This window comes from Chrysemys picta, chromosome 8 (genome assembly GCF_011386835.1).
Source record: "Chrysemys picta bellii isolate R12L10 chromosome 8, ASM1138683v2, whole genome shotgun sequence".
In the NCBI taxonomy this organism is placed as follows: Eukaryota; Metazoa; Chordata; order Testudines; family Emydidae; genus Chrysemys; species Chrysemys picta.
In genome coordinates, this window is record NC_088798.1 from 109912952 (window position 1) to 109938780 (window position 25829).

A 25829-nucleotide genomic window follows, 5' to 3' on the forward strand; every position below is an offset into this window, starting at 1 on the left:
GGTGGACCGGCAGCCCCCCTTCAGTGCCCCCCATCAGCTCCCCGCTCCCCTAAGTTCCCTGTGCAGCAGCTGTCCAGCAGGCTAGCAATTGCTGGCAGTTCAGCTGTCCCTCTCCCCACTGTCATGTGCTGCTCCTGCCCTCTGCCTTGGAGCTGCTCCCCAAGACTCCTGCTTGCTGTACGGGGGGGAGGGAGGAGAGGAAAAGGGGGGCTAATATCAGGGTGTCCCCCTGCTCCTGCACCCCGCTTACCCCATCTTCCGTAGAGCAGGGGGACACACCAGGGCTCAGGATGGAGGGAGCTTGCAGCAGCTGCAGTCTCAGCAAGCTGATCTAATTAACAAGGTAGTGTACTTAAAGGGGAATGCGCATCTCTCTCTCTAACACATACCCTCCATTCCTGCTGCCTTGTGGAGTGAGAGAGTTAACCCTTGAGGGCTCAGCCGAGTGCTAGTTCATCATTTAGCAGTAAGGGAAATATCCCACCCTCTGACTCCTCCACCTCAACCAAGCTTCACAATCATCATCACTGTGTACCAGTATTAAATTGTTATACACACACTTATACTGTGTGTGTGTGTGTATATATATTATGTTATATATAACATAATCTTTTGTCTGGTGAAAAAAAATTTCCCTGGAACCTAACCTCCTCATTTACATTAATTCTTATGGGGAAATTGGATTCGCTTACTGTCATTTTGCTTAAAGTCGCATGTTTCAGGAACAGAACTACAATGTTAAGTGAGGAGTTACTGTAATGTAATTACTGGTGGAACTTTCCCTACAGCTGTAACATGCAAAAAGCCTTTCTGCTTTGAATTCTGTTCTTTAACAATTGCAAATGAAACCTGGACAGTTCTTTCCAAAAGTATAATGCATTTTCTTCAATTCGAGACAGAGAACTAACGTTTTAGTCAGTAAAATCTTGACCTATAAATAGTTGGAACTGTCCATATTCAAGCCCAAACAGTTGTCATCTTACTGTTGAATGAACAATTTAGTTGCAGGACTTAAAAGTGCAAAGGGAGAGGCTTAGCATAGGACCCTCTGCATCTGTGTTCTGCCTGGAACCCCAGGGCAACTCCATTGGAAGCCACTCTCTGTGTGTTGCTGTTGCAGCCCTAGAGGTGCATGTGTAGTGTGTCACATCTGGAACGTTTCAGAGCAGTTGGACTGCTGAAGTGACATGAGGCAGGTCACTGGTGAGGCCTGTAGGCAGGGGCAAATAGCTAGCACATTGGGGCTAATGGTTACACCTGTATTATGTGAAAGCCTGTTGTACCCACCTTTGCCTAGGGCATGTCTACACTTAAACTGTTACAGCGGCACCGCTGCTGTACTGCAGCCGCACCATTGTAGCACTGGGAGGGAGTTTGGGTGCAGGGTGTGGGCTCTGGGCTGGGGCAGGGGGTTGAGGTATGGGGGGGGTGCGGGCTCCGGCCGTGTGGCGCTTACCTCGGGTGGCTCCCGAAAGTGACCGGCACATCTCTCTGGCAGTGGCTCCTAAGTGGGTGGGGCCAGGGGGTCTCCGTGTGCTGCCCCTGCCCACAGGCGCCTCCACAGCTCCCATTGGCCGCAGTTCCTGGCCAATGGGAGCTGTGGAGCCGGCGCTGGGGGCGGAGGCACTGCATGGAGACCCTTCTGCCCCTCCCACCCCCGGGGCCGCTGGGTTGTGCTGGTCACTTCCGGGATCAGCATGGGGCCAGTGCAGGCAGGGAGCCTGCGTTAACCCCACTGCGCTGATGGACTTTTAGCACCTAAAATCTCCTGGTTTGGCTTCAGTAGCCTCCGGGAGATAGAGAGAGGGGGAGGAGTTGATCAGTGGGGCCTGGGGACCCGTTTCAGAAACACTGGTGTAACCAGGGGTTCTCCCATCAGCATAGTAATTCACCTCCCCAAGTGGTGGGAGGTAGGTCAATCGACAGATGCATTTTAGCACTGTCTACCCTGGGGGTTAGGTCGTTTTAACTACATTGCTGTGAGGGGTGGATGTTTCACATCCCCTGAATGACATAGTTGGTCAACCTAATTTTTTAGTGTAGACCAGGCCTAACTCTAACACCATTTAATACCATTACTACTTCACGGTAAGAGAGCAGAGGGAAGATTAGATTTGCTAGAAACATACACTTCCTTCAGATGAATTCAATTAGCCACAGTGTCATTGGCACATGTTGGTCAGAATTCCAGATTCCAGAGAGTCTAGGGGCTGGTCTACACCGAAAACTTCCCTCTGCATAGCTCTGTCGCTCGGATGTAGTTAAGCAGACCTAGCCCTGATGTAGACAGTGCAGGGGGACAGAAGAATTCTGTCAATCTAGCTACCCCCTCTGAGGGAGGTGGGTTCCCTATGCTGACAGGAGGAACCTTCCCGTTGGATGTGTCACTGCAGTGTTCCGTGTGTAGACAAGCCCTCTGGGTACATCTGTGGTACAGCAGCACAGCTGCTGCAGCGCTGTGGTGTCCACGCTGTCTACGTTAACGTTGGGGGGTTTCCGTCCATGTAATCTCGGTGCAGCCGGTTATTCTGGGCTTGTCTACATTTACAGCACTGTAGTGGCGCAGACGCTACCTGTGCCGAGAGGAGAAGCTCTCCCATTGGCGTAGTGCTCCACCTCCCCGAGAGGCAGTAGCTGTGTCAACGGGAGAAGCCCTCCCATCAACACCAGGAGTTGGATGGTTCAATATAACTGTGTTGCTCAGGGTGGTGGATTTTTCCATACCCCAGGCGACAGTTATACCAACATACGTTTCTAGTATAGACCAGGGCTCAGAAGGTGCTGCAAGTGTTTTGAAAAGAAAATAAGCTACACATGCAATTGCTGATTGGGGGGGGGAGGGTGATTAGAGGTGGAAGAGTAGTTGGGAGTGGGGGACAGGTGTTGGGGGATCAGGTGATGGGGACTAGGTGCAGTGGCAGGAAGGGAAGAGGGACATAAAGTGAATGACAGGGAGGCTGAGGGAAAGTAAGAGCAGGGGTGCCTGTCAGTCCCATATACTCCTCCCACATGTGTGCTGTGCCCGGGGATGAGATTCCCCTCATGTGAGCCAGGTTCTTGGGAGGGGAGGGGCTTCCTTTCTCTCCCTATGTGAGTTAGGATTTGGGGGTCCCTACCCGCCCCCAATGGGGCCTGAGCCCTGGTCTCTGCCCCCTTGTATGCACCAGGCTCTGGGGGGCTCCTGCCCATCCATTGGGGTCTGACCCCTCCTTTCCCTCTCCCCTTCATGTGAGCCAGGTTCTGGAGGTGGCTTGCTTTTCCAGGAGTATCTGAGCCCTCTCCCTCAGCCCCTATGTGAGCTGGGGAAGCCCTGCCTCTCTGGGGAGCTGAGAACAGGCATACTCAGAGCGTGCACCAAGAACATACTGCTGAGACTGGGGTGAGGAGCTGAAAACAGGTATGCTTGACGCATGTCGGAATGGGCGGGGGAGGGGGAGAGGGAGAGGAAGAGATGGGCACACCCACTGACATGAGTGGAACAATCCACATGTCTCATAGCTATTGTTTCAGGCTGTAGTCATCTCCATCAGGTGCTCTCCTTCAGCTGAAAACATCTCATTGAGATGAATGGGCCACTTAACACTTCTCTGAGTCTGCAGCTCTGAACCCATCCTGGGAGGAAATCTGAGAATGAGCTCAAGTATCGGGGGTGGCCGTGTTAATCTGTATCTACAAAAACAACAAGGAGTCTGGTGGCACCTTAAAGACTTAAGCTTTCGTGGGTAAAAACCTCACTTCTTCATCAGAAAGCTTATGCCCAAATAAATCCGCTAGTCTTTAAGGTGCCACCAGACTCCTTGTTGTTTTTGAGAATGAACTGTACACATGTGGGAAAAATCTGCCTTTGTCAAATTCGATTTATTTATTTAGGAGAAATTTAATCTGAGCACAGACAAATATTCAGAAGGCGCTGAAACTATTTTTGAAAAGCAAATAATTTCCACATGTGAATTCTCACTGGGGAGGGGTGATTGGGGAGCAAGAGTGGGTGAGGATTTAGGTGTACAGTGCGGGGTGGGGGTAATATGAAGAGGGGTATAAATGGGAATGGGTGGTCGGGGAGCTTAGGTTATGGGGCAAGGGGGAGGGATTGGGGGAAAACAGGAGGCGTTGGAGAATCAGGGCTAGCCAAGGAAGTTGGGGGGCTATGAGTGGGGAATGTCGGTCCTGAATTCTCACCTTCATGTGCATGTGGGATGTCCGGTAGCTCAACCCCCCTGAAAGGGTCTGAGCTCCTCCTCCTGCCCCTCCATGTGAGCCTGGATCTCATGGGGGACAGGACCTTAGGTAACAGATTTAAACATTTGAAATCCAAAAAGTGAGTAGTTAAGAGATCCCCCTTTGTGTGGTGGGTGGCTTGGAGGAGGGGTGGACCGGGTGGGTCTGGGGCATGGCGGAAGCCTGGCTGACCACTTGGGATGGGGAGTGGGAATGAGGGGCTGGGCCCAGTGTGGAGCTCTGGCTAGCGGACGGAGCATGTGTGCAGCAGCACAGGGCAAGAGACAGCAAGGAGCACTGTCTTACATGTGATTGGCTTCTGCGGTGCAGCTAGTGGCTCAGGGGAGGGGGAGCTGGAGATGTTGGCAGGGTGGCGTGATCAATGTTCAGGAGAATGGTGGGTAGGGGTGGAGAGAGACATCAGTTTTCTCATGTGCTTAACGTTACTCTAACAGCCATGTGATAAAACTGGCAAGATTTTGGGACCGAGACCAGGGGTGAGGTTTCTCTCCCTGGCTCTGACCCACCATTGTCCCCATTGCACTCTAACAAAATGTACCGGGGTGGGGGCGAAGGAGACTATGGAATCACACAGCAGCTGTATGGCCAAGTGGAAAGACCACTGAACTGGGACTATTCCTAGCTCTGCCACAGCCTGGGTAAGTCATGTCACTTCTGTGACTCAGTTTCCCATTTGTAAAGTGGAAAGTTCTTTGAAATCTGCTTCTGAAAAGCACTGTGTGAAAGCCAGGTACTTAGGCTCCTGTGGTAGGTAATGTCCTGCAAATCTGGGTGAGAACTGAAACGGTCTCAAAGACTACTAACTCCTGCCAACAGACATTTATTTGTTTAACAAAACCTAAGAAATTAAATGGCCAAAACACTGACAGAGTTAAGGCTGCCCGGTATGAGCTCGTGCCCTTCTAGAATATCGAGTTCACCAGATCTCAGACTTCTAAAACCAGGACATACAGACTTCAGGTAAAAGTCCACACAACCTTAATTTTGCCCTCTTGGAGTGATGCCCCAACACGTCCATAACACCTGGACTCCCACTCTGCCATGTCTCTGTAATGAACGGGCGCTACCTTCACTTGCCCTGTGCTCAAACACTGTGCCTGCTCCCCCCACCGAATTACCACATGTGTCACTTTTAATAACTGTTTTTGCACCTTTTATGGTCCCTTCACACAGCAGACCAGCTAAACCTATACTTTCCCCTACCCATTGTTAAATCTGGCCTGCTCTCCTATCCCACTTCACTACTGACAGTACCCATGGCAAGAGTGCCCCGGTGCCCTGCTGCTGACACAACCCATGCAATTTGATTGACATGATGCAGACTGGAACCTCAAGGTACAGATCCACCTCCTTCTTTGATTCAGATCCAGATCTCCTCATATCACAGTCACAGCTCTTCCAAGCTACTCCAACATATTCCTCCACCATTCAGTACAGCTGTCCTTAACAGACTGAGTGTAGTTGGAGAGCATGCAAGTAATTCCCAGTGGCTGTTGTGAGCTCGGGGACGGGGGTGGGGGGGGAGGCGGGGGCAGAGTTAAGGTTGCACGGGCTTTTACTGTAACTCTATTTCCTGGTTTTCAGGCGTTTGAGTTTTGCTGAACTCAGTGTTCCAGAAGGGCACAGGATACCACAGGGCTACCTTAGCTCAGCATTAATGCAAGTGTTTTGCTATTTCATTTGATCAAAGACTGAACAGACAGGCAAGCAAGTCGTCATCCCCAGTGTTCTAATGGGCAGGGGGCGAATTAATATTAGTCTGTTTTCCCCACCTGAGTCCATCCGTCTCCTTCGTCCAGGCTGTTCACCAGTAAGGCCCCCTTGACCTGGGACCCTCTTCTGGAGTCAGGCTCCTGCCATCACCTAGGGAAGGGTTCTTTCTCTGGACTCAGGGCCCTGCAGAGGTCAAACTGCTGCAGCTCTTCTCTGGAGCGGTACATAGTTCCCCAGCGATTTGGACTTCTGCTGGGACCAGGCCTCCCTAGGGCTTTGCCCCTCGTAGCACTTTTGGATCCTGCTCCCTTCAGGAGCCTCTTTCCTAGGTCCCCTTTTCTGGTGCGCTCTCTAACACAGCTCCCCTGAGAAGCCCCTTTCCTCAGGACCTGCCTTTGTGTGTTCTGGGGTCCCCCTGCCTGAGCTCTTAGAACCTTTCTAAGGCCTGGGTGTTCCTTAATTACTTACCTGCTACCAAGCCACATTGGTAATTAACAACTGGCAGGTGGATCTGGGTTGGCTCATTTTCCTTAGTGGAGCTTGTCCCAAGTAGGCTGGTCTCTGACTCCCCTGAAATAGCCTGCCCGCCCATGTGTAGACTTCTGCTACCATGTGGATTTGGGCATTCCATTTCCTAACAAGTAACAGAAATTCAGGTGTGGCGCCTGTCTTACTGCCTCTCCCTGGGAGCCATGTCTCAGCCAGTTGCACTCGCGTTTTATAGTTTGGTTCCTTTCATAAAGGCGACAGACTGACAATGCAGACTTGCCTGCTCTCTCACTCTCTCTTGTGGGGTTTTTTGGGGAGCAGTAGTGGCTCTGCATGCATAAACCAAACTGCGGGAGAAATGGTAAAGCTATCATGGCCAGACGTGCATTCAGTGTCGTGTGAAGTGTCTTATCAGCAAACTCCATTTCCTGCATTTAGTATTAGCTTGTATGTGCCAAGCACTTTTCCTTTACTAATAGTGGCAGATACTGTGCATCCGTTGTTCTGATCACCACCTTCCAGACAGAAATATCTCAAGATATTCTGCTTCCTTGTCTGTGAACTAGGACATCTGACTGAGCTGGATAGTAATCAGTGTTGGCTGTGAGCTGAAACCTTTTACTGCTGAACGGTGTGATGTCTGGCTACAGTGGATTGGGAAGGAGTGGGTGGGAGGAAATGGTTGGTGTCCCGTGAAAGATGTCGGAGCAAGAAATATTAGCTTTTTAAAAATAGAATTGCCACCACTGGTGATTGTCCGATGATGTTCCAACGAGATGTGAGACTCTCCTCAAAGGTGTCTGTCGCTTACTTGATTCCTCGTGTTCTGATTTCTGTCCAAAGAATCGAGCCAAGAAGAAACCTGCTCCAGTGAAGTATGAAGTTGGAGATCTAGTCTGGGCTAAGTTCAACAGACGACCGTGGTGGCCCTGCACAATCTGTCATGATCCAGTGCTCGACTGTCACTCAAAAATGAAAGGTACTGTACCCACTTGTACGACACAGTTAAGGACACTGAGTGCCACAGTTGCTGCAGTGTTCTTTGTTACTAATAAGCATTTGGGCAACCCTTTAACCGCAGGGCAGGGCATAGAGGTTAAAAAAGATGGCCCCTGCCATGAGAACCCCACAGTGTAGATTAGACAAATACTGATCTGAAGATAGCAAAGAAAGTATAGGGATGGGGAGATGAAGGTTAACACACATGAGAATGGTGGGGGTCAGATAGCGGTTGGATCTTGTAGGTTGTGTCTTTTTAAAATGAACATTGATGTAGGACGAAGTGGGGAGTCGATTGTACCACTGACCTCCATTCTTGTGCTAAGCAAGAAATGCACGTTCTGAGGAGTAGAGCAGTGGTGCCTGGCGCAGACCAAGAGGGATGGCATTGCAGGCATAGGGAGCAGCATGAAAAGGGGCACAAAGGACAAGGTGGGAGGAGAGAGGGTGGAGTAAGATGAGAGGGTTGGGCAGAGTGCCAGGAAGAACTGCGGGAGTTAGGAGTGGGATGGGGCCAGGCACAGCTGTACAGAGCCTGACAAGTGAGGGTGAGGAATTTGAACTATACGTGGAAAGAAACAGGGAGGCAGTGAATGGACTCGAGGAAGTTGGTGGTGGGAAGAGGAACAGAGCAGTGGGACAGGGAGATTGTTTTAGCGGCTGGATGTGAGGGAGAGGCCTACGGAGCAGTAGATAAGTATTCCTGGTACAAAGGCTTGGGAGAAAGATGAGAAGCGTAGTTTTTGCCTCGTTTAGTATAAGGAAGTGAAGGGACATCTGTGGGGAATTATCCAAGAGGCCTCGTGAGAGCTGGAGATTGTGTGGTAGATCTGAGGGACGTTGGACCCCAGGGGTAATGGACCAGGGGAGCAGAGAAGGGGTGAGTGTGGAGGAGGAGAATGAAGGGGACCAAGGACAGATCCCTGGGGCACATGCACTGGGGGAAGGAAACGGGAAGAGGATTCTCCTTGGGTAATGGTCAGAAAGAGGAGACGGCCAGGAAAGGACAGAGTCCTGTGAGCCCAAGACAGAGGGAGTATCAAGGTGAGTGATCAGTGGTGACAGAGTTAGCAGAGAGGCCAGGTGAACAGAGAAGAGACCCTTTGATTTGGAAACCTTGCACTTCACTCAGATGTATTTAAGCTGCTGTCCATGTAAAGTTAGCTACAGCAGGGGACTATTTTATTCCAGCATATCATGAATGGGGGGACCTGTATATTTCTGAGTATTTCTTTCTCCTTGTTTTCCTTCCAGCCTCTCTCTCTCTCCACATTCCCTTGGTAACTGAACATCTTTGAAATGTCAGTCCGTCTGGGGTAGTGCTCTATACGCAGGACAGGCTGCTGTTTTTCATGTTGCTTTTGCAACTTTTGTGGTCCTCACCAGTCTGAAAGGCTAGACTCTGAGAGCATGCAGTGTTAGTGACTATCAGCTCAGACTGTTAAAATCTCCATCTGAAACTCAAAAAGGAGTCCTACAAAAAGTGGAAACTAGGTCAAATGACAAAGGATGCATATAAACAAATAACAGAAGTATGTAGGGACATATTACAAAAGCCAAGGCACAAAACAAGATCAAACTAGCTAGAGACATAAGGGGTAACAAGAAAACATTTTAGAAATACATTAGAAGCAAGAGGAAGACCAAGGACAGAGTAGACCCCTTACTCAATAAGGGGTGGGGGAGACGGACAATAACAGAAAATGTGGAAATGGCAGAAGTGCTAAATGGTCTTTTTTTTGTTTTGGTTTTCACCAAAAAGGTTAGTAGTGATTGGACGCCTAACATAGTGAATGATGTAGAACCAGAGGCTAAAATAGGGAAAGAACACGTTAAAGATTACTTAAACAAGTTAGATGTCTTCCAGTCCCCAGGGCCTGATGAAATGCATCCTAGAATACTCAAGGAGCTGACTGAGGAGATATCCGAGCCATTAGCAGTTATCTTTGAAAAGTCATGGAAGACAGGAGAGATTCCAGACAACTGGAAAAGGGCAAATATAGTGTCAATCTATAAAAAGGGAAATAAGGACAATCCGTGGAATTACAGACCAGTCAGTTTAACTTCATTACCTGGAAAGATAATGGAACAAATAATCAAACAATCAATTTGCAAATACCTAGAAGATACTAAGGTGCTAAGTAATAGTCAACATGGATTTGTCAAGAACAAATCATGCCAAACCAACCTAATAGCTTTCTTTGACAGGGTAACAAGTCTTGTGGATAGGGGGGAAGGGGTAGATGTGGTATATCTTGACTTTAGTAGGGCTTTTGATACTGTCTTGCATGACCTTCTCATAAGCAAACTAGGGAAATACAACCTAGATGATGAGTGCAAAACTGGATGGAAAAATGTTTCCAGAGAGTAGTTATCAGTTGTTCACAATCAAGCTGGAGGGCATAACGAGTGAGGTCCCCCAGGGATCAGTTCAGAGTCCGGTTCTGTTCAATATCTTCATCAGTGTGCCAGGTAATGGCATAGAGAGTACACTGATAAAGTTTGTGGACGATACCAAGCTGGGAGGGGTTGCAAGTGCTTTGGAGGACAGGATTAAAATTCAAATGATCTGGATAAACTGGAGAGATGGTCTGAAGTAAATAGGATGAAATTCAATAAGGACAAATGCAAAGTCCTCCACTTAGGAAGGAACAATCAGTTGCACACATACAAAATGGGCAACTACTGCGTAGGAAGGAGTACTGCAGAAAGGGATCTGGGGGTCATAGTGGATCACAACCTAAATATGTGTGAAAAGTATAACACTGTTGCAAAAAAAGCGAACATCATTCTGGGGTGCATTAGCAGGAGTGTTGTAAGCAAGACATGAGAAGTAATTCTTCTGCTCTACTCCACGCTGATTGGGCCTCAACTGGAGTATTGTGTCCAGTTCTGGGTGCCACATTTCAGGAAAGATGTGGACAAATTGGAGAGAGTCCAGAGAAGAGCAACAAAAATGATTAAAAGTCTAGAAAACATGATCTACAAGGAAAGATTGAAAAAATGCGATTTGTTTAGTCTTGAGAAGACTGAGAGGGGACATAACAGTTTTCAAGTACATAAAAGTTTGTTACAAGAGGAGGGAGGTAAATTGTTCTCCTTAAAAAACAACAAGGAGTCTGGTGGCACCTTGAAGACTAACAGATTTATTTGGGCATAAGCTTTCGTGAGTAAAAACCTCACTTCTTCGGATGCATCCGAAGAAGTGAGGTTTTTACTCACGAAAGCTTATGCCCAAATAAATCTGTTAGTCTTCAAGGTGCCACCAGACTCCTTGTTGTTTTTGTAGATACAGACTAACACGGCTACCCCCTGATACTGTTCTCCTTAACCTCTTGAGGATAGGACAAGAAGCAATGGGCTTAAATTGCAGCAAGGGAGGTTTAGGTTGGTGATTAGGAAAAACTTTCTAACTGTCAGGGTGGTTAAGCACTGGAATAAATTGCCCAGGGAGGTTGTGGAATCTCCATCACTGGAGATATTTAAGAGCAGGTTGGACAAACACCTGTCAGGGATGGTATAGATAATTCTTAGTCCTGCCAGGAGTGCAGGGGACTGGACTAGATGACCTCTCACGGTCCCTTCCAGTCCTATGATTCTGTGATACATAATTCCATAGACCGCATATTACATTCCCCCCAGGTTCAGCAGCTTCACCACATTCTCATTTTCTGTCTCTCGAACTCCCTTTCCCTCCCCTAAATCCCTTCACCCTAGTGTTGGATAATATCTGAACATACAGTTTAAATATGCAGCAATTTAAGCAGCTCAGGGCCCTGAGGGACTGAGTACAGGCTCTTGAGACTAGAGTGGCTGAAGGGGAGGAGACAGAGACGAGACTTTCTGGGACACTGTAGTGCAGTTGCATCCCCAGGTTGACAACCTCTGTGCTGTTGAGGAGGATGAAAGTTTCAGGGAAGAACATAAAACTGGATCAGAAGGAAACAATCCCATAGCTGGGACCTTTCTTCAGGTATTGTCTCACACTCAGGATACCCCTCCAGGGGAGGGAACCCCTGTTATTAGGAAGAGACAGGTAACAGTAATGGGGGATTCGATCATTAGAAATATAGCTAGTTGGGTTTGTGATGACCGGGAGAACCATCTGGTGAATTACCTGCCAGGTGTGAAGGTTGCAAATCTCTCGAATCATCTAGACGGACTTATGTGCAGTGCTGGGGAGGAGCCGGTGGTCGTGGTACAGGTAGGTACCAATGACCTAGGGAAAGCTAGAAGAGAGGCTGCTAAGTAAGAGGAGGGGTTTAGGGTTGTTAGGAACTGGGGAACCCTTTGGGAAAGGAGGAGCCTATCCAGGAGAAATGGGCTCAGCCTGAACCAAAATGGAACCAGATTGCTGCATGTGAAATTGAAAAGGTGGTAGAGGAGTTTTGAAACTAATGGCTGTGAGAAGCTGACAGGTACGGAGGAGCACATGGTTCGGACAGAGACATCCCTTAGGGGAGGATCTCTTCACAGGGATTCTCTTCCCTAGTAAAGGGGAGAGGATAGAAGTTGATAAATTGCAGGTAGGAACTGAAAAGAAACAGTCAAATGAAAGAGTTCCGTTCAGTTACCTCACATGAAGGCCGACAACTAAATAGTGACAAATTTTAGAAGTGCTTGTATACAACTGCTAAAAGTGCAAATAGTGAGCTGGGTGCACTCGAGTGCTTGGTATTGAATGAGGATATTGATATAGTCGGCATCACAGAAATTGGTGGAATGATGATAATCAGTGGGGCACGGGGACACCAGGGTAGGAACTAGATAGGAATGACAGAGCCGATCGCACTGGTGGGGGACATGACACTGTATGTGAAAGAAAGCATAGAGTCAAATATAGTACAAATCTTAAATGAATCAAACTGTACCATAGAATCTCTCTGGATAGAAATTCTATGCTTGAATAATAGGAGTATAGCAGTATGGATGTACTACCGATCGCCTGACCAGGGTGGTGCTGGTGATTGTGAAATGCCCTGGGAGAGTAGAGAGACTATAAAAATAGAAAACTCAATGATGATAATAATAGGGGATTTCAACTATCTCCATATTGGCTGGGTACATGTCACCTCTGCACAGGATGCAGAGATAGCATTTCTAGACACTATTAATGACTGTGTCTTGAAGCTGGTAGTCCTGGATCTCACAAGAAGGGAGGCAGTTTTTGATCGTGCATTGGCCTGCTAAACCCAGGGTTGGGAGTTCAATCCTTGAGGGGACCACTTAGGGATCTGGGGCAAAAATCTGTCTGGGGATTGGTCCTGTTTTGAGCAGGGGGTTGGACTAGATGACCTCCTGAAGTCCCTTCCACCCCTGATATTCTGTGATTCTGTGTGGAGCACAGGATATGGTAATAGTGACCATAATGTAATTAAATTTAACATCCTTGTAGGGGGGAAATACCAAAGAAGCCCATCGCAGTAGCATTTAACTTTAAGAAAGAGAGCTACACAAAAAGAAGGAAGCGAGTTAAATGGAAATTAAAAGGAACAGTCACAAGAGTGAAATGCCTGCTAGCTGCATGGGAACTTTTTATAAAACCATAACAGAGGCTCAAACTCAATATATATTCCAAATTAAAAAAAAAAATTGTTAGAGGACCAAAAAAATGCCACCATGGCTAAACAGAATAAAAGAGATGGTTAGAGGCAAAAAAGGCGTCATTTTAAAATTGGAAGTCAGGTCCTACTGAGGAAAATGGAAAGGAGCATAAACTCTGGCAAGTCAATGTACAAATACAATTAGCCAGGCTAAAAAAGAATTTGAAGAGCAACCAGCAAAAGACTCAAAAACTAACAGCAAAATTTATTTAAGTCCATCAGAAACAGAAACAGCCTGGTGAAAAATTAGTGGGGCCACTGGACAAACAAAGTGCTAAAGGGGCACTCCGGGAAGACCCAAGGCCATTGTGGAGAAGCTAAATGAATTCTTTGGCTCAGTCTTCGCGGCAAAGGATGTGAGGGAGATTCTCACAGCTGAGCCATTCTTTTTAGGCGACAAATCTAAGGAGCTGTCCCAGATTGAGGTATCAATAAAGGAGGTTTTGGAACAAATTGATAAATTAAATAGTAATAAGTCCTCAGGACCACATGGTATCACCCAAGTATTCTGAAGGAATTCAGATATGAAATTGCAGAACTACTAACTGTGGTATGTAACCTATCATTTAAATCAGCTTCTCTATTGGGTCACTAGAGGATAGCTAACATGACGCCAATATTTTAAAAAGGCTACAGAGGCAATCCTGGGAATTACAGGCTCGTAAGCCTAACTCTTCTACCAGGCAAATTAATTGAAACTATAGTAAAGAACAGAATTATCAGACACAGAGATGAACACAGTATGTTGGGGAAGAGTCAACAGGGCTTTTTGTAAAGGGAAATCATACCTCACCAATCTATTAGAATTCTTTGAGGGGGTCAACAAGGAGGATCCATTGGATATAGTGTACTTGGACTTTCAGAAAGCCTTTGACAAGGTCCCTCACCAAAGACTCTTAAGCAAAATAATCAGTCATGGGATAGGAGGGAAGGTCCTCTCATGGATCAGTAACTGGTTGAAAGATAAGAAACAAAGGGTAGAAATAAATGGTCAGTTTTCAGAATGGGGACACGTGGAACATGGGGTTGCATCCCTTATTATCCTGGCTCATAACCATTGAGGAACCTGTTATCCATGAATTTATGAATATGTTGAACAGTATAGGTCCCCCAGGGATCGCTACTGAAACCTGTACTGTTCAACATATTCATAAATCATCTGAAACATGGGGTAAACAGAGACATGACAAAGTTTGCAGACTATACAAAATTACTGAAGATAGTTAAGTCCAAAGCTGACTGGGAAGAGTTACAAAGGGATCTCACAAAACGTGATGACTGGGCAATGAAATGGCAGATGAAATTCAGTGTTGATAAATACAAAAATACTGCCATGAGGGCAGGGGACTGGACTTGATGACCTCTTGAGGTCCCTTCCAGTCCTATGATTTTATGAAAGTAATGCACATTGGAATGCATCCCATCTATACATGGGGTTGAAGAAAGAGATCTTGGAGTCGTGGATAGTTCTCTGAAAACATCCGCTCAGTGTGCAGCGGCAGTCAAAAAAACGAAGAGAATGTTAGGACCCATTAGGAAAGAGAGAGATAAGAAGACAATAAATAGAATAATGCCACTTTATAAATCCATGGTATACCCACACCTTGAATACTGTGTGAGTTCTCTTTGCCCCAACTCAAAAATATATTGTAAAATTGGAAATAATATAAAGAAGGGCAACAAAAATGATTAGGGGCATGGAACAGCTTCCACACGAGGAGAGATTAAAAAGACTGGGACTGTTCAACTTGGAAAACAGATGATTAATGGGGGAGATGATAGAGGTCTATAAATCATGAACCACTTGGAAAAAGTGACTAAGGAAGTGTCACTTGCCCCTTCCGATAACGCAAGACCCTGGGGTCACCCAATGAAGTGAGTAGGCAACAGGTTTGAGGGAAACAGAAGGAAGTACTTCTTCATACAATGCGCAGTCAGCCTGTGGAACTCATGGCCAGGAGATGTTGTGAAGGCCAAAAGCATAAATGGGCTCCAAAAAGAATTCGATAAGTTCATGGAGGATAGGTTTATCAATCGCTATTAGCCAGGGTGCTCAGGGTGTCCCTAAGCCTCTGACTTCCTGATGCTGGGAGTGGATGACGGGATGGATCGCTCGATGATTGCCAATTCTGTTCATTCCCTCTGGGTGTCTGGCACTGGCCACTGTTGGAAGACAGGATACTGGGCTGGATGGACCATTGGTCTGCCCAGTGTGGCCATTATGTTCTTTTTTAAATGTCCAAACTCCTGCTATTGTGACACCTCCTGAGAGCATGTAATGGGCGTTTTCCATTATTGGCTGGATCTAGTGTGAATGGTTGTCTGACAATCCTCTTACAGCTGTGTGCCATTATTTCTAAAATGGGAATTTGAAATTGAGGTAACATGCTGGTTAAGAGGGTCCAACTGATGTGCTTGTCCTAGATAATCTCAGACCACAGCCCTCCCCACACATGCTGCTCCTGCTCAGATCAGAACAGGTGTGGGAGCAATCTCTTTCCCTGATTTTTGTTTTGTTTTTGTTTTGTCCCCAATTGTGCTCTCCCGTCTCCTCCCCTAATTAACAGGTCATGACTTGAGGCACCAATTGAACCTTAGATCTTTGGTGCTATTGGGCAAATGGAATTTCCAGCATTCTCCACCTACTTCTGAAATGTACAAGTTCTCCCACCCGGCTGCTGCTCCCTGTGCTTGTTGTTATGGAAACAAACACTGGGTTGTTCAAACCCATCCCTTACCCAGAGAGCTTGTCTCCTGTCACGCTGTGATTTGTTTAAAGCCATTTCCCTCTGCTCAATAAGACTGGCTGGTTCAGGGATTGGGAATAGGATACGTGCAGTCTTTTGCCTCTGTCTTTGGCCTGACACTAGCTCAGGTCAGTATTTGCCAGAAGTCTTTATGCTGTACCATGCTCCGAGTGCTGTACTGTGTCCTATCAGGTAAGTGAGTGGGTGGTCTCAGTCTAATCCCTGATGCCCATATCTCTATAACACCGTTGGGGCTGGCACTACTGTTGGCAATCTCAGCAGAGAAGCCAAGCACTGCCCTGCCCTGTCACCGTTAGAGGTGGTCCCTGCAGAACAGGGTGGGGCAGCGTGGGGAAGAAGCCTGTAATGTTTGTTCTATTGTCCTCAGTCCAGGACCTTTCACAAGCACTCAGCATTTCCTTTCAGCATGCCATGTAGCCCAGTGTTACAATGCCTCTCATTCCTTCACCATGCTGAGCTCATTGAATGCCCTTATCAAGAAAACACCTTTTAAGTAGTCACATGCTTCCAGATCCGTGCTTGTAATAGAGTCCTGCCTTTGCCTTGCACTCCCAGTGCCCCCCAGAGCATGCAGGTGTCTAGTATTACTGCGCAGCGTCTCAGATATTGCCTGCGGGCTCCGAGTAAGGACTAGCTGGAACAGCTTTATATTCTGCTCCTTAGATTCCTACACCTGCTGCCACCAACATTCTGAGTCCAGGATAGATGTTCAGTGTCAGGCAATGATCTGCTGAACAAGCTGGAAATTAAGGGCTAGGACAGGGGTGGGCAAACTTTTTGGCCCAAGGGCCACATCTGGGTATGGATATTGTATGGTGGGCCATGAATGCTCATGAAATTGGGGGTTGGGGAGTGGGACGGGGTGAGGGCTCCAGCTGGGGGTGCGGGCTCTGAGATGGGGCCAGAAATGAGTTCAGGGTGCAGGAGGGGGCTCTGGGCTGGGGTTGGGGTGAAGGCTTCTGCTGGGGATGCAGGCTCTGGTGTGCAGGAGGGTGGGACCAAGGGGTTCGGAGAGCGGGAGGGGGATCAGGGCTGGGGCAGGGGGTCAGCAGTGCTGGCCAATGGGAGCTGCGGGGGCGGTGCTTGGGGAGGGGGACGTGCGGAGCCCCCAGGCTGCCCCTACACATAGGAGGCGGAGGGGGGACGTGCTGCTGCTTCCACGAGCCGTGCAGCGCCAGGGTACACGTGGAGCGGGGCTGGATGCGGCCCCTGGGCCGTAGTTTGCCCACCCCTGGCCTAGGATGATGTTTGAGGGCTTCCTCTCCCAAATTCCAGCACAGAGACAGAAGGGCTCATCTCTCGGGGGGGGGGGGGGGGGGAGGGGTTGGGAGATGGAGGTAATATATGAATGACTCCGAAGTATCTACTTTCTACATATCTCCATCCCACCTGCCTGCAGTTTTCACAACCATCTAGAGCAGGGTTTCTCAAACTGGGGCCCGCAAGGGTACACCAGGGGGTCTGCAGGCCCCACTGAACAAGTCCTGCCCCTCCCTCCCTCAACTCCTCCCCCCTCCCTCCCAGCGCATCCTGCACATCGGGGAACAGCGACCAATGGGAGCTGCGGGGGCGGTGCCTGTGGCCACAAGGGCAGCACGTGGAACCTCCCTGGCTGCCCATGTGCCATAGGGCTGGACATGGCCGCTTCTGAGAGTAGCGTGGAGCCAGGGCGCAGGTAGGGAGCCTGCCTTAGCTCCGCTGTGCCAGTGACTGGGAGCCGCCTACGATAAGCGCTGCCTGGTCGAAACCTGCACCCTGAACCCCCTGCCAGACCCTGCACCTAACCCCCTACCCCAGGTCGGAACCCCCTCCCCCAGGTCGAAACTCCCTCCCAGACCCCCAACCCCCTGCCCCAGGTCAGAATCCCTTCGCAGACCCCGCACTCAACCCCCTGCCCCAGGTTGGAACCCCCTCCCGCACCCAAACTCCCTCCCAGACCTCGCACCCCAACGCCCTACCCCAGGTCGGAACCCCCTTCCAGACCCCACACCCCAACCCCCTGCCCCAGGTCAGAATCCCTTCCCAGACCCTGCACTCAACCCCCTGCCCCAGGTTGGAACCCCCTCCTGCACCCAAACTCCCTCCCAGACCCCGCACCCCTACCCCAGGTCGGAACCCCCTTCCGCACTCCAACCCCTCCCACACCTCGCACTCAACCCCCTGCCCCAGGTCGGAACCCCCTCCCGCACCCAAACTCCCTCCCAGACCTAGGGTGACCAGATGTCCCGATTTTATAGGGACAGTCCCGATTTGTGGGTCTTTTTTCTTATATAGGCTCCTATTACCCCCCACCAGCTGCCCCGATTTTTCACACTTGTTGTCTGGTCACCCTACCCAGACCCCACACCCCAATCTCCTACCCCAGCCCTGAGCCCCCTCCCACATTCCAAACTCCTCGGCCCAAGCCCGGAGCCGCCTCCTGCACCCAAACCCTTCATCCCTGGCCTCACCCCAGAGCCTGTGCCCCAAGCTGTAGCTAGCACCCCCTCCCGCATCTCAAACCCCTGCACCAGCCCTGAGCCCACTTCTGCGCTCCAAACCCCTTGGTCCCAGCCTGGAGCCTTGAGGAAGGGGCGGGGCAAGGATGTTTGGTATTTGTGCAATTAGAAAGTTAGCAACCCTAGCGGGGCCTGGGGCTGAGCAGGGGGCTTGGGGGTCCGTGAACATTTTAAAATCAAAATGGGTGGTCCTTGGGTTGCTAAAGTTTGAGAACCGCTGATCTAGAGGACTAGACAGTTTGATCGTTAAGGGGATTAAAATGAAGTATGTTGCACTTTACATTCATTTCCTGTCACAGAGGGAGATGATTGACTAGTTTTCACCAAACTCCAAGTCTTTGCTCCCGTGAGGAAGAGTCCCCGAAGCCTGACTATCAACTATTTAACAGCAAACTCTGCTCCAAGATGCAAAATATCAACCAAAAGCAAGGAAAACTAAGACAAAAGCATGCCCACCAACCCTCTGACTAGGCGTTCTCCTAGCTGGCATTTGTTTAGGAGTTTAGGAAGATGTTAGGAGAATGTGTGGAGAATCTACTAATAAACCTCCTGTCACTTTCTGTGCTTTCTTTCCCACACTAGTATACTGTTTTAAGCAAGACAATAATCCTGTTTAATTTCTTTAAATAGTTTCCAATCGGAGACCATATCGAGAGTACTACGTAGATGCCTTAGGAGACCCTTCTGAGAAAGCCTGGGTTGCAGGAAAAGCTATTGTACTTTTTGAAGGCAGATATCAGTTTGAAGAGCTACCTGTCCTTCGGAGAAGAGGGAAGCAAAAAGAAAAAGGCTACAAGCACAAGGTAAAGCTTCTGTTCTTGATAGCTTGGTTTGCTCACTCTTTTCTGAGATTAAAAAGTAGCTTGCGTTTGCACAGTCGAATTGTTCTTGTATGTCTGGAAACGCACCCTAAAAATGTTTTTGTGGAGTGATAATTGTGAGGGCACAGCTGGTAAATGGATTTGCAAAATTCCTGTGATAATCAGAGGTTTTTAAGCCACAAGGAGTTTCCAGACTTGCTCTTATTTAAGGGCATGGTCTGTAGTTTGTAAGTTACCATAGAGAGTATTCGGAGTGGTGGAGAAGTTGTCACAGTTTGACATACTCACTATCTGTTTTATTCAATAGTACAGTTCTATTGATGTGAAATATCAGTTATGATCATTAAAAGTGTGCATTTGGAAGTAACTTGCTTTGCTCTCCAGTGACCTCTCCTGGCTGACTCTGGAACAGACCATGCTTCCATTCTGTATTAGACCACTACATAAAATACAATAACCGTGTTTTGAACCCTGCTTCTGTAATAGGTTGTATAAGCATTTAGAGTTCCTCCTGATTTGACTTAGAAAGTGCCTCACCGATCATACTTTGGGAGGGAGTTGCATAGTCAAGCACATCATCTGCTCGTGAAGCAGCCTCTATTTCAAAGGTACAACCCTGGAGCAGACATGCCTTTGTACAACATAATATAATACAAGCTTCCTGCCCTGCAACCTTATAAAGATGACTGAAGAAATTCACCAGTTCAGCATTATTAAAGTGAAGGAATACAGAAGGCCACTGGATGGTTGCAAGTGAGCAGCCAGAGAGAAGCAGTTGTATCTTATACTGATGGTTTAACTGCTGACAGTAGTGGCTGCTTTGTTAGTGGGACAGATGTAATTGTCTCAGTGTAAGTGATTGGGTGATTGTAGTAAAAAGCACCAGAGGATTCACTACTCTTACGCTTTCCCTTCTCCTCGTTCCTTTTGTGTGGGGGATATTCCTCACCTCTTCATTCAGCATTTGCAGTTCTCGCCCTTTGTTCCCAGCCTCGTGTCTGTTAGCTCTGTGCCCAAGACGCAGGAGGTCCATGGCTTGAGTCCAGTTCTGTGAATTGCTGGGGTGTAGTGCTGGCATGGCTGCACCTTTGTAAACCAAACACATTGCCTACTTGATATTCTGGGTTTGTATCAGCAAGGGGGTTGCCCGCCAGGGTCTCCCGCAAAGCTGCAAAGGATCTGGCTGCCTTGTGCCACTGGGTTACTTGCCATTCTTTAGTCCGCTGAGATTCTCTAGATCACCCTTTAAAAGAAAAGTGGTGGGAATTCAGACTGCTCCCGTGACCTGGGGTTCATTTTGGTTCAGGAGTAGTAATGAAAAACCTACAGTTTGTCGTTGCTCAGCTAAGAGCAACAAACCCTGATTGAAAGCCAGGCTTCTTTAAAACGACTGGTGTTCAGTCAGGCACCTACAGGATGCGCCTGTCCAATGCCCTGGGCACCTTTTTTTGTGTTAAGGGTATAAAACTCAATATGGATCCTGGGAGCCTTTTAAGCAGAAAGAACAGGATTAGGCACATCCCTGTGGAAGTGGCGGGTTTGTACGTGGGGTGGCAGAGAAGGGGGATGCTGTGGGGAGAACAAGTTGAGATGCAGTGTGAAATAAATGGAAGCAAGAAGGGTCAGGACAGAGCAAACCAGCGCGTTCTTTATGGCATGTTTTAGAGAGATGCATGCTGAGGCCCCTCTGATGGCCCAGTGGTTGGTGCTCTGCCCTGCCATGCAGGGGGCCCGTGTCGGATTCTCCTTCCTGTTGGCTGCTGTGCAGGTTGCTGCATTAGATGCATGCTGGGAGGCCAGTGCTGTCAGGCACCCCTTTTGTCAGTAGGGACAGGTTGGGGGGGAATTGCACCCCTCTCTCCTTTGCTGGAAGAAGGATGTTGGACATGATTCAGGCTTGAGAGTGTTGGTGCCACATTAGAGAACACTGTAGGGCTGCTATTGGAGAAGCTTCGATAGCACTAGGAAAGCACGCAGGACATTAATGTACTAGTATTGTGATCCAAACAGTTCTGCAGCTGGGAGTTCCTGGGGGATTTCAGTTGGGTTCAGTTGGAGTCCTGGGCATTTGTGCTCCATGGATGTGCTGTCCAGGAGCCATGTTAGCCAGGAGGTGCTGGACTCCTGTCCTGGAGACTGCTGCTGCATTTTGCATACACTAGAGCAGGGTAGTGTCATCTCTTACGTGTTGTTTCACTTTATGGTTCTGCTGAATGTTTATTGGATGGTAACCTCGCTCTGTTTCCTCTCAAACATTCAGGTTCCTCAGAGGTTTATGGCGAAATGGGAAGTCAGTGTTGGACATGCGGAAGAATTCCTTCTCAAGGGGACTGAGGATCAAAAGTGTAGTCAGAATCCCAGCAAGCTGAACAGTGAGGATGTGCTGTTGGAATCCTGCACTAATGGCCCTGTAATGGAACTGGACAGGCAGCTGAACGGCTGTTTTAAATCATTGGCGTTTGACTCCAAACACTTAGCCAGGGAGAAGGGAAGGTCATGCACTAAATCACAAGCGAAAAAGAGCTCAGACAGCAGGAAAAGGACTAGAGTAAAAAAGAGCAGCACCAGACTGGAAGCATCTAGGAGAGAAATTGGAGGAAAGGCACCAGAGAACATAATTAGAAACAGGGTTGCTGGGGACCTGCCGGATAAACATGCATCACATGAACTTTGCCGGATAGCAAACAGCCTAACAGCATCCAATGGTGCCGTGGAAAACTACTTGCTCTCTTCTTTTGGAGAAAGACGTTTTGAAAAGACAACCTTGAAACAGGAGTATCAGGCTCCTCATGGTGACTCCCTACGGGACACACTGAAAGTGGATTTGCTTTCTAGCAGCTCTACAGAGAAAGAGAAAAGCCCCGTAGGCATTCTTTGCAGTTCCAAATTACAGGTACACTATTCTACAGCTGACACTTCTATTGAGAAAAAGCAAACGGAGTCCGATTCGCTGACTTCCTTCTCAGATGATGGGACTAGTGATCTAGATACCGGGGACCAAAGTTCTGAGGCAGCCTGCAGTGCCCTGGAGATTAGTGACTCTGCAGATAAAGAAGAAAAGGAATTCTTTCCAGGGATGAGGGGAAGCAGTAAATGTTCCATGTATCTCTCACAGAACAGCAACAGAAGAGCTAGGAAAAGGTCATCTAGAGATCACAGAACTCCAGCAGGCCCTATAGGTGGCAGAAGTGATGCTGAATCTGTGGATGGGGAGCTCCAAGGAGCAGTCTCGGACACTGAGATGCCTGTTATTGCTCTGGAGTGTACTTCAGCTATGAGAAATGACCATCTTTCCCTTGCAGATAAGCACCCTACACCCCAGAATGTTTGCCGGGAGAGCTCCCACACTGGGATTACAAATCAACTGAATTTACACCTGAAAAACATCAAAGTGCCCCGGCTCATAAGTATAAGAAGCAAACACAAGGAGAGTGCTGCTGGGACAGAACCCCCTCTGCTAGAAGAGGAATGTGGTGTGAATTGCTGCTCTTCTGACACCAAAGGTTTCACTGGTCCACCTGCCAAGAGCGGGAAAGTTGATAGTCAGGAACCATTAAATAATGTGCATGAGAGAGCCAGGGATTCTGCTGAAATAGAGACCGCTGTGGTGAAGCATGTCCTCTCAGAGCTGAAGGAACTGTCCTTTAGGTCCCTTGGTGATGAAGCTAGTGACTATGGGGCACCTAAGACCACAGCACCCTTACTCTTCTCTTCTGCCTCTGGGCAGAGTCGTTTGCCCATTGAGCCAGACTACAAATTCAGCACCTTGCTAATGATGTTGAAAGATATGCATGATAGTAAGACAAAAGAGCAGCAGCTGATGTCAGCTCAGAATATGGTCCCGTATCGAAATGCTGGCATGAGCAGCTCCTCTGGAAGTAATTCTGCAAGTGGCTTGAAGGCTTTGGGTACAAAAGGACCCGCTTATAAATTAGAAAAAAATGGGGATTGCGTTCTGGAAGCAACATGTCAGAACCCCAGTGCGAGTGAATCCTCTTTTTCGTGCAGCACTACAGCCAAGATAACTGGGCGGAGTACTAACAAAAGGGAGCCCACAGATCCTGCTCTTTCTGGTACGAATGGCACAAACTGCATCTCAAGACACAACTGTTCACAATCTAAGCAGTCATCCAAGCTAGTAGATAATGCAACATCAGTCAGAAAGGATTTAAAGCTAGAAGGGCTGAGCAAGCCTCTAAATCAGGTCTCCAGTAATATAGCGGAGAAAGCATCCCTCCCACGCAGGGTTAGGCAGGGATTGGTTCCTAGTCTTGTTTATAATGAAATAGAAGAAACTGCAAGGAAAGAGTCTCTTGAGTTAATGGAGCACTCCACTGATGAAGACTCTGCATGTTCATCTGATGACAATTTAGATCATATCAGGAAGAGGACTGAACCTGATAAAAATACTGAGAGTTGCACTTCTGCTGAAAATGGTGAGGGCCTAGAGTTGGATTCAGAAGTGAATAGCGAAAGCTCCCTGGGGGATGAGTCTAATGATGTAAACCATGTAGCACCCAAGAAGCGATGGCAGCGTTTTAACCAAAGCAGTGCTAGAACCAGTCGGCACGTCCATAGATCTAGGGACGAAGAGAGCTCCAGGGGCGCCTTTGGGGGCCTGAATTCTAGTGACTTTTCACTAAAGGGAAAGGAGTGCCTGGAGCACAGGCCTCCCACCCTTTCCCCGGGGCTTGAGGGAGACCTGACAGACCAGGACTGGGAGAATCACTTAGACTTAGTTGTGAAAAGTTTGAATGTATGTGATAAGCCAAACAATGATGTGATGCATTCAGAATCAGAGCTTTGCCGTTTTGCTTCCCAGTCTGAGTTCTCTTCACAAGGTAAGGAGTTCGATTTACACCTAAGAGAGAGAGAGAGTGAGTGAGTGTGTGTGTGTGTGTGTGTGGGGGGGGCATGCATGTGTGCATTCTGTAATCCTGTACTTTACAAATGTAAAACATCATGTTATTGACTGGTCTAAACGGAACGTTGAGGGCAGCTAGCTGCACGCAGGGTCTGATGTCGTGTTCTTAGACATCTCCCAATAAAGTGTGGAGTAGAGAGGAGGTTGTTTGATTACATGATGATTTATTTGACCTATTGGTCTAAAAGCTGAAATATATTGTGGGGAGAGATTATCTTCTCCATAGTGAAGGGAGAAGTGAGTGTCTCTTATAAGCTGGTTTTCACCTCCACCCTCTCCCTGAAAGGTTACAACTTGCTCTTACACTGAGTAGGTCGGTTCCAGAAAGTCTGGAGGAAAACAGGTTCTGCTCTTTGAACAGTTTGTTTTTGGCTCATTTTCTCTCACACAGTTGAGCCTAGTGACCACATTTGCTTTGTTCTGTTGGTCTCAAGAAGGGCTGATGCCCCTACTGTGTTTTAGGGTGGGAGTTAATTAACTATTACAAGAGGTTAATTAAAAGCTTGTGGAGTTCCTAACCCATGGGCTATTTTGGAATGGATGTTGCTGTGTTGACATTCATATTGTCCGTGAGGCGAGGAGCAGGAAGGAGAGAACCACGTGGGAGGCAGGGGCTGAATTAGATCTGGAAGAGAGGGTAGATGGACGCTTCAGCTCAGGTGAGGTGGTCTGGGAAGCAGGAGGGAGGTATCTGCAGAGGGATGGAATGTAGAGGAGCTCATGAGGTCTGCAGGGGCTCCCATCATCCAATAGTTCTGAAAAGTTTGACAACGCTGAGAAAATTCAGTGGAGTTGCTCAGATGTAGCGGAGGTAGAGTTTTGTCTGCAGACTCAGATTTCCATTGGTGATGCATGAACCAGAAAGAACCCAGCTTGGCTTTCAGATCCCAGAGTGAGCTGTAAGGCATTGGATTTGGTACCATATGACATTTTGATTAAAGAACTAGAAAAATATAAAGTGAACGTATAGTGCATGTTAAATGACTTAAAAGCTGGCTAACTGATAGGTCTCAAAATGTAATTGTAAATGGGGAAATATCAGTGAATGGGTGTGTTTCTAGCGGCATCCAGTTCTTGTCCCTACGCTATTTAACATTTGTATTAATGACCTGGAAGGAAACAAAATCATCACCAATAAAGTTTGCAGATGACACACAAATTGGGGGAGTGGAAAATAATGAAGAGGACAGGTCACTAGATCTCTTGGTAAGCTGGGTGCAGGAAAACAATAGACATTTTAATATGGTTAGAAATGTGTATCTAGGAACAAAGAACCTAGATCATTCTTACATATGGGGGACTCTCTCCTGGGAAGCAGTGACTGACAAGGATCTAGGGGCCATGGTGGATAAATAGCTGAACATGAGCTCCCAGTGCGACACTGTGGCCAAAAGGGCTAATGTGATCCTGGGATGCATAAACGGGAATCTCGAATAGGAGTGGAGAGGTTATTTTATTTTCGTATTTGGAACTGGTGAGACCACTGTTTTACTACTGTGTCTAGTACTGATGTCAAGAAGGATGTTGATAAATTGGAGAGGGTTCAGAGGAGAGCCACAAGAATGAGTAATCAATTAGAAGACATACCTTATAGTGACAGACTCAAGGAGCTCAATTTATTGATCTTAACAAAGAGAAGGTTAAGGGATGAGTTGTTTACAGTCTAGAAGTATCGACATAGGGAACAGGAATTTAATAATGGGCTCTTCAGTCTAGCAGAGAGAGGGATAACATGATCCAGTGGCTGGAAGCTGAAGCTAGACAAATTCAGACTG

The 25829-nt window shown here is 47.9% G+C and overlaps 1 protein-coding gene across 12 annotated transcripts in view; it reads left to right on the forward strand.

The window, feature by feature from the left end:
- Positions 1-25829, forward strand: part of NSD1 (nuclear receptor binding SET domain protein 1) — a 106227-nt gene that overhangs the window by 24377 nt on the left and 56021 nt on the right. For 10 of the 12 annotated variants that reach the window (XR_010589966.1, XR_010589964.1, XR_010589963.1 and 7 more), the window contains 3 exons: positions 7285-7420; positions 18940-19112; positions 21391-23971. Coding sequence is in view for 8 of the 12 variants with exons in the window: in XM_065555223.1 (XP_065411295.1) it covers positions 7285-7420; positions 18940-19112; positions 21391-23971 (2890 nt within the window). In the remaining 4 variants the exon portion in view is untranslated. The remainder of the gene's footprint in view (positions 1-7284; positions 7421-18939; positions 19113-21390; positions 23972-25829) is intronic. The other 2 variants (XM_065555226.1, XM_065555228.1) reach the window with 2 other exon arrangements.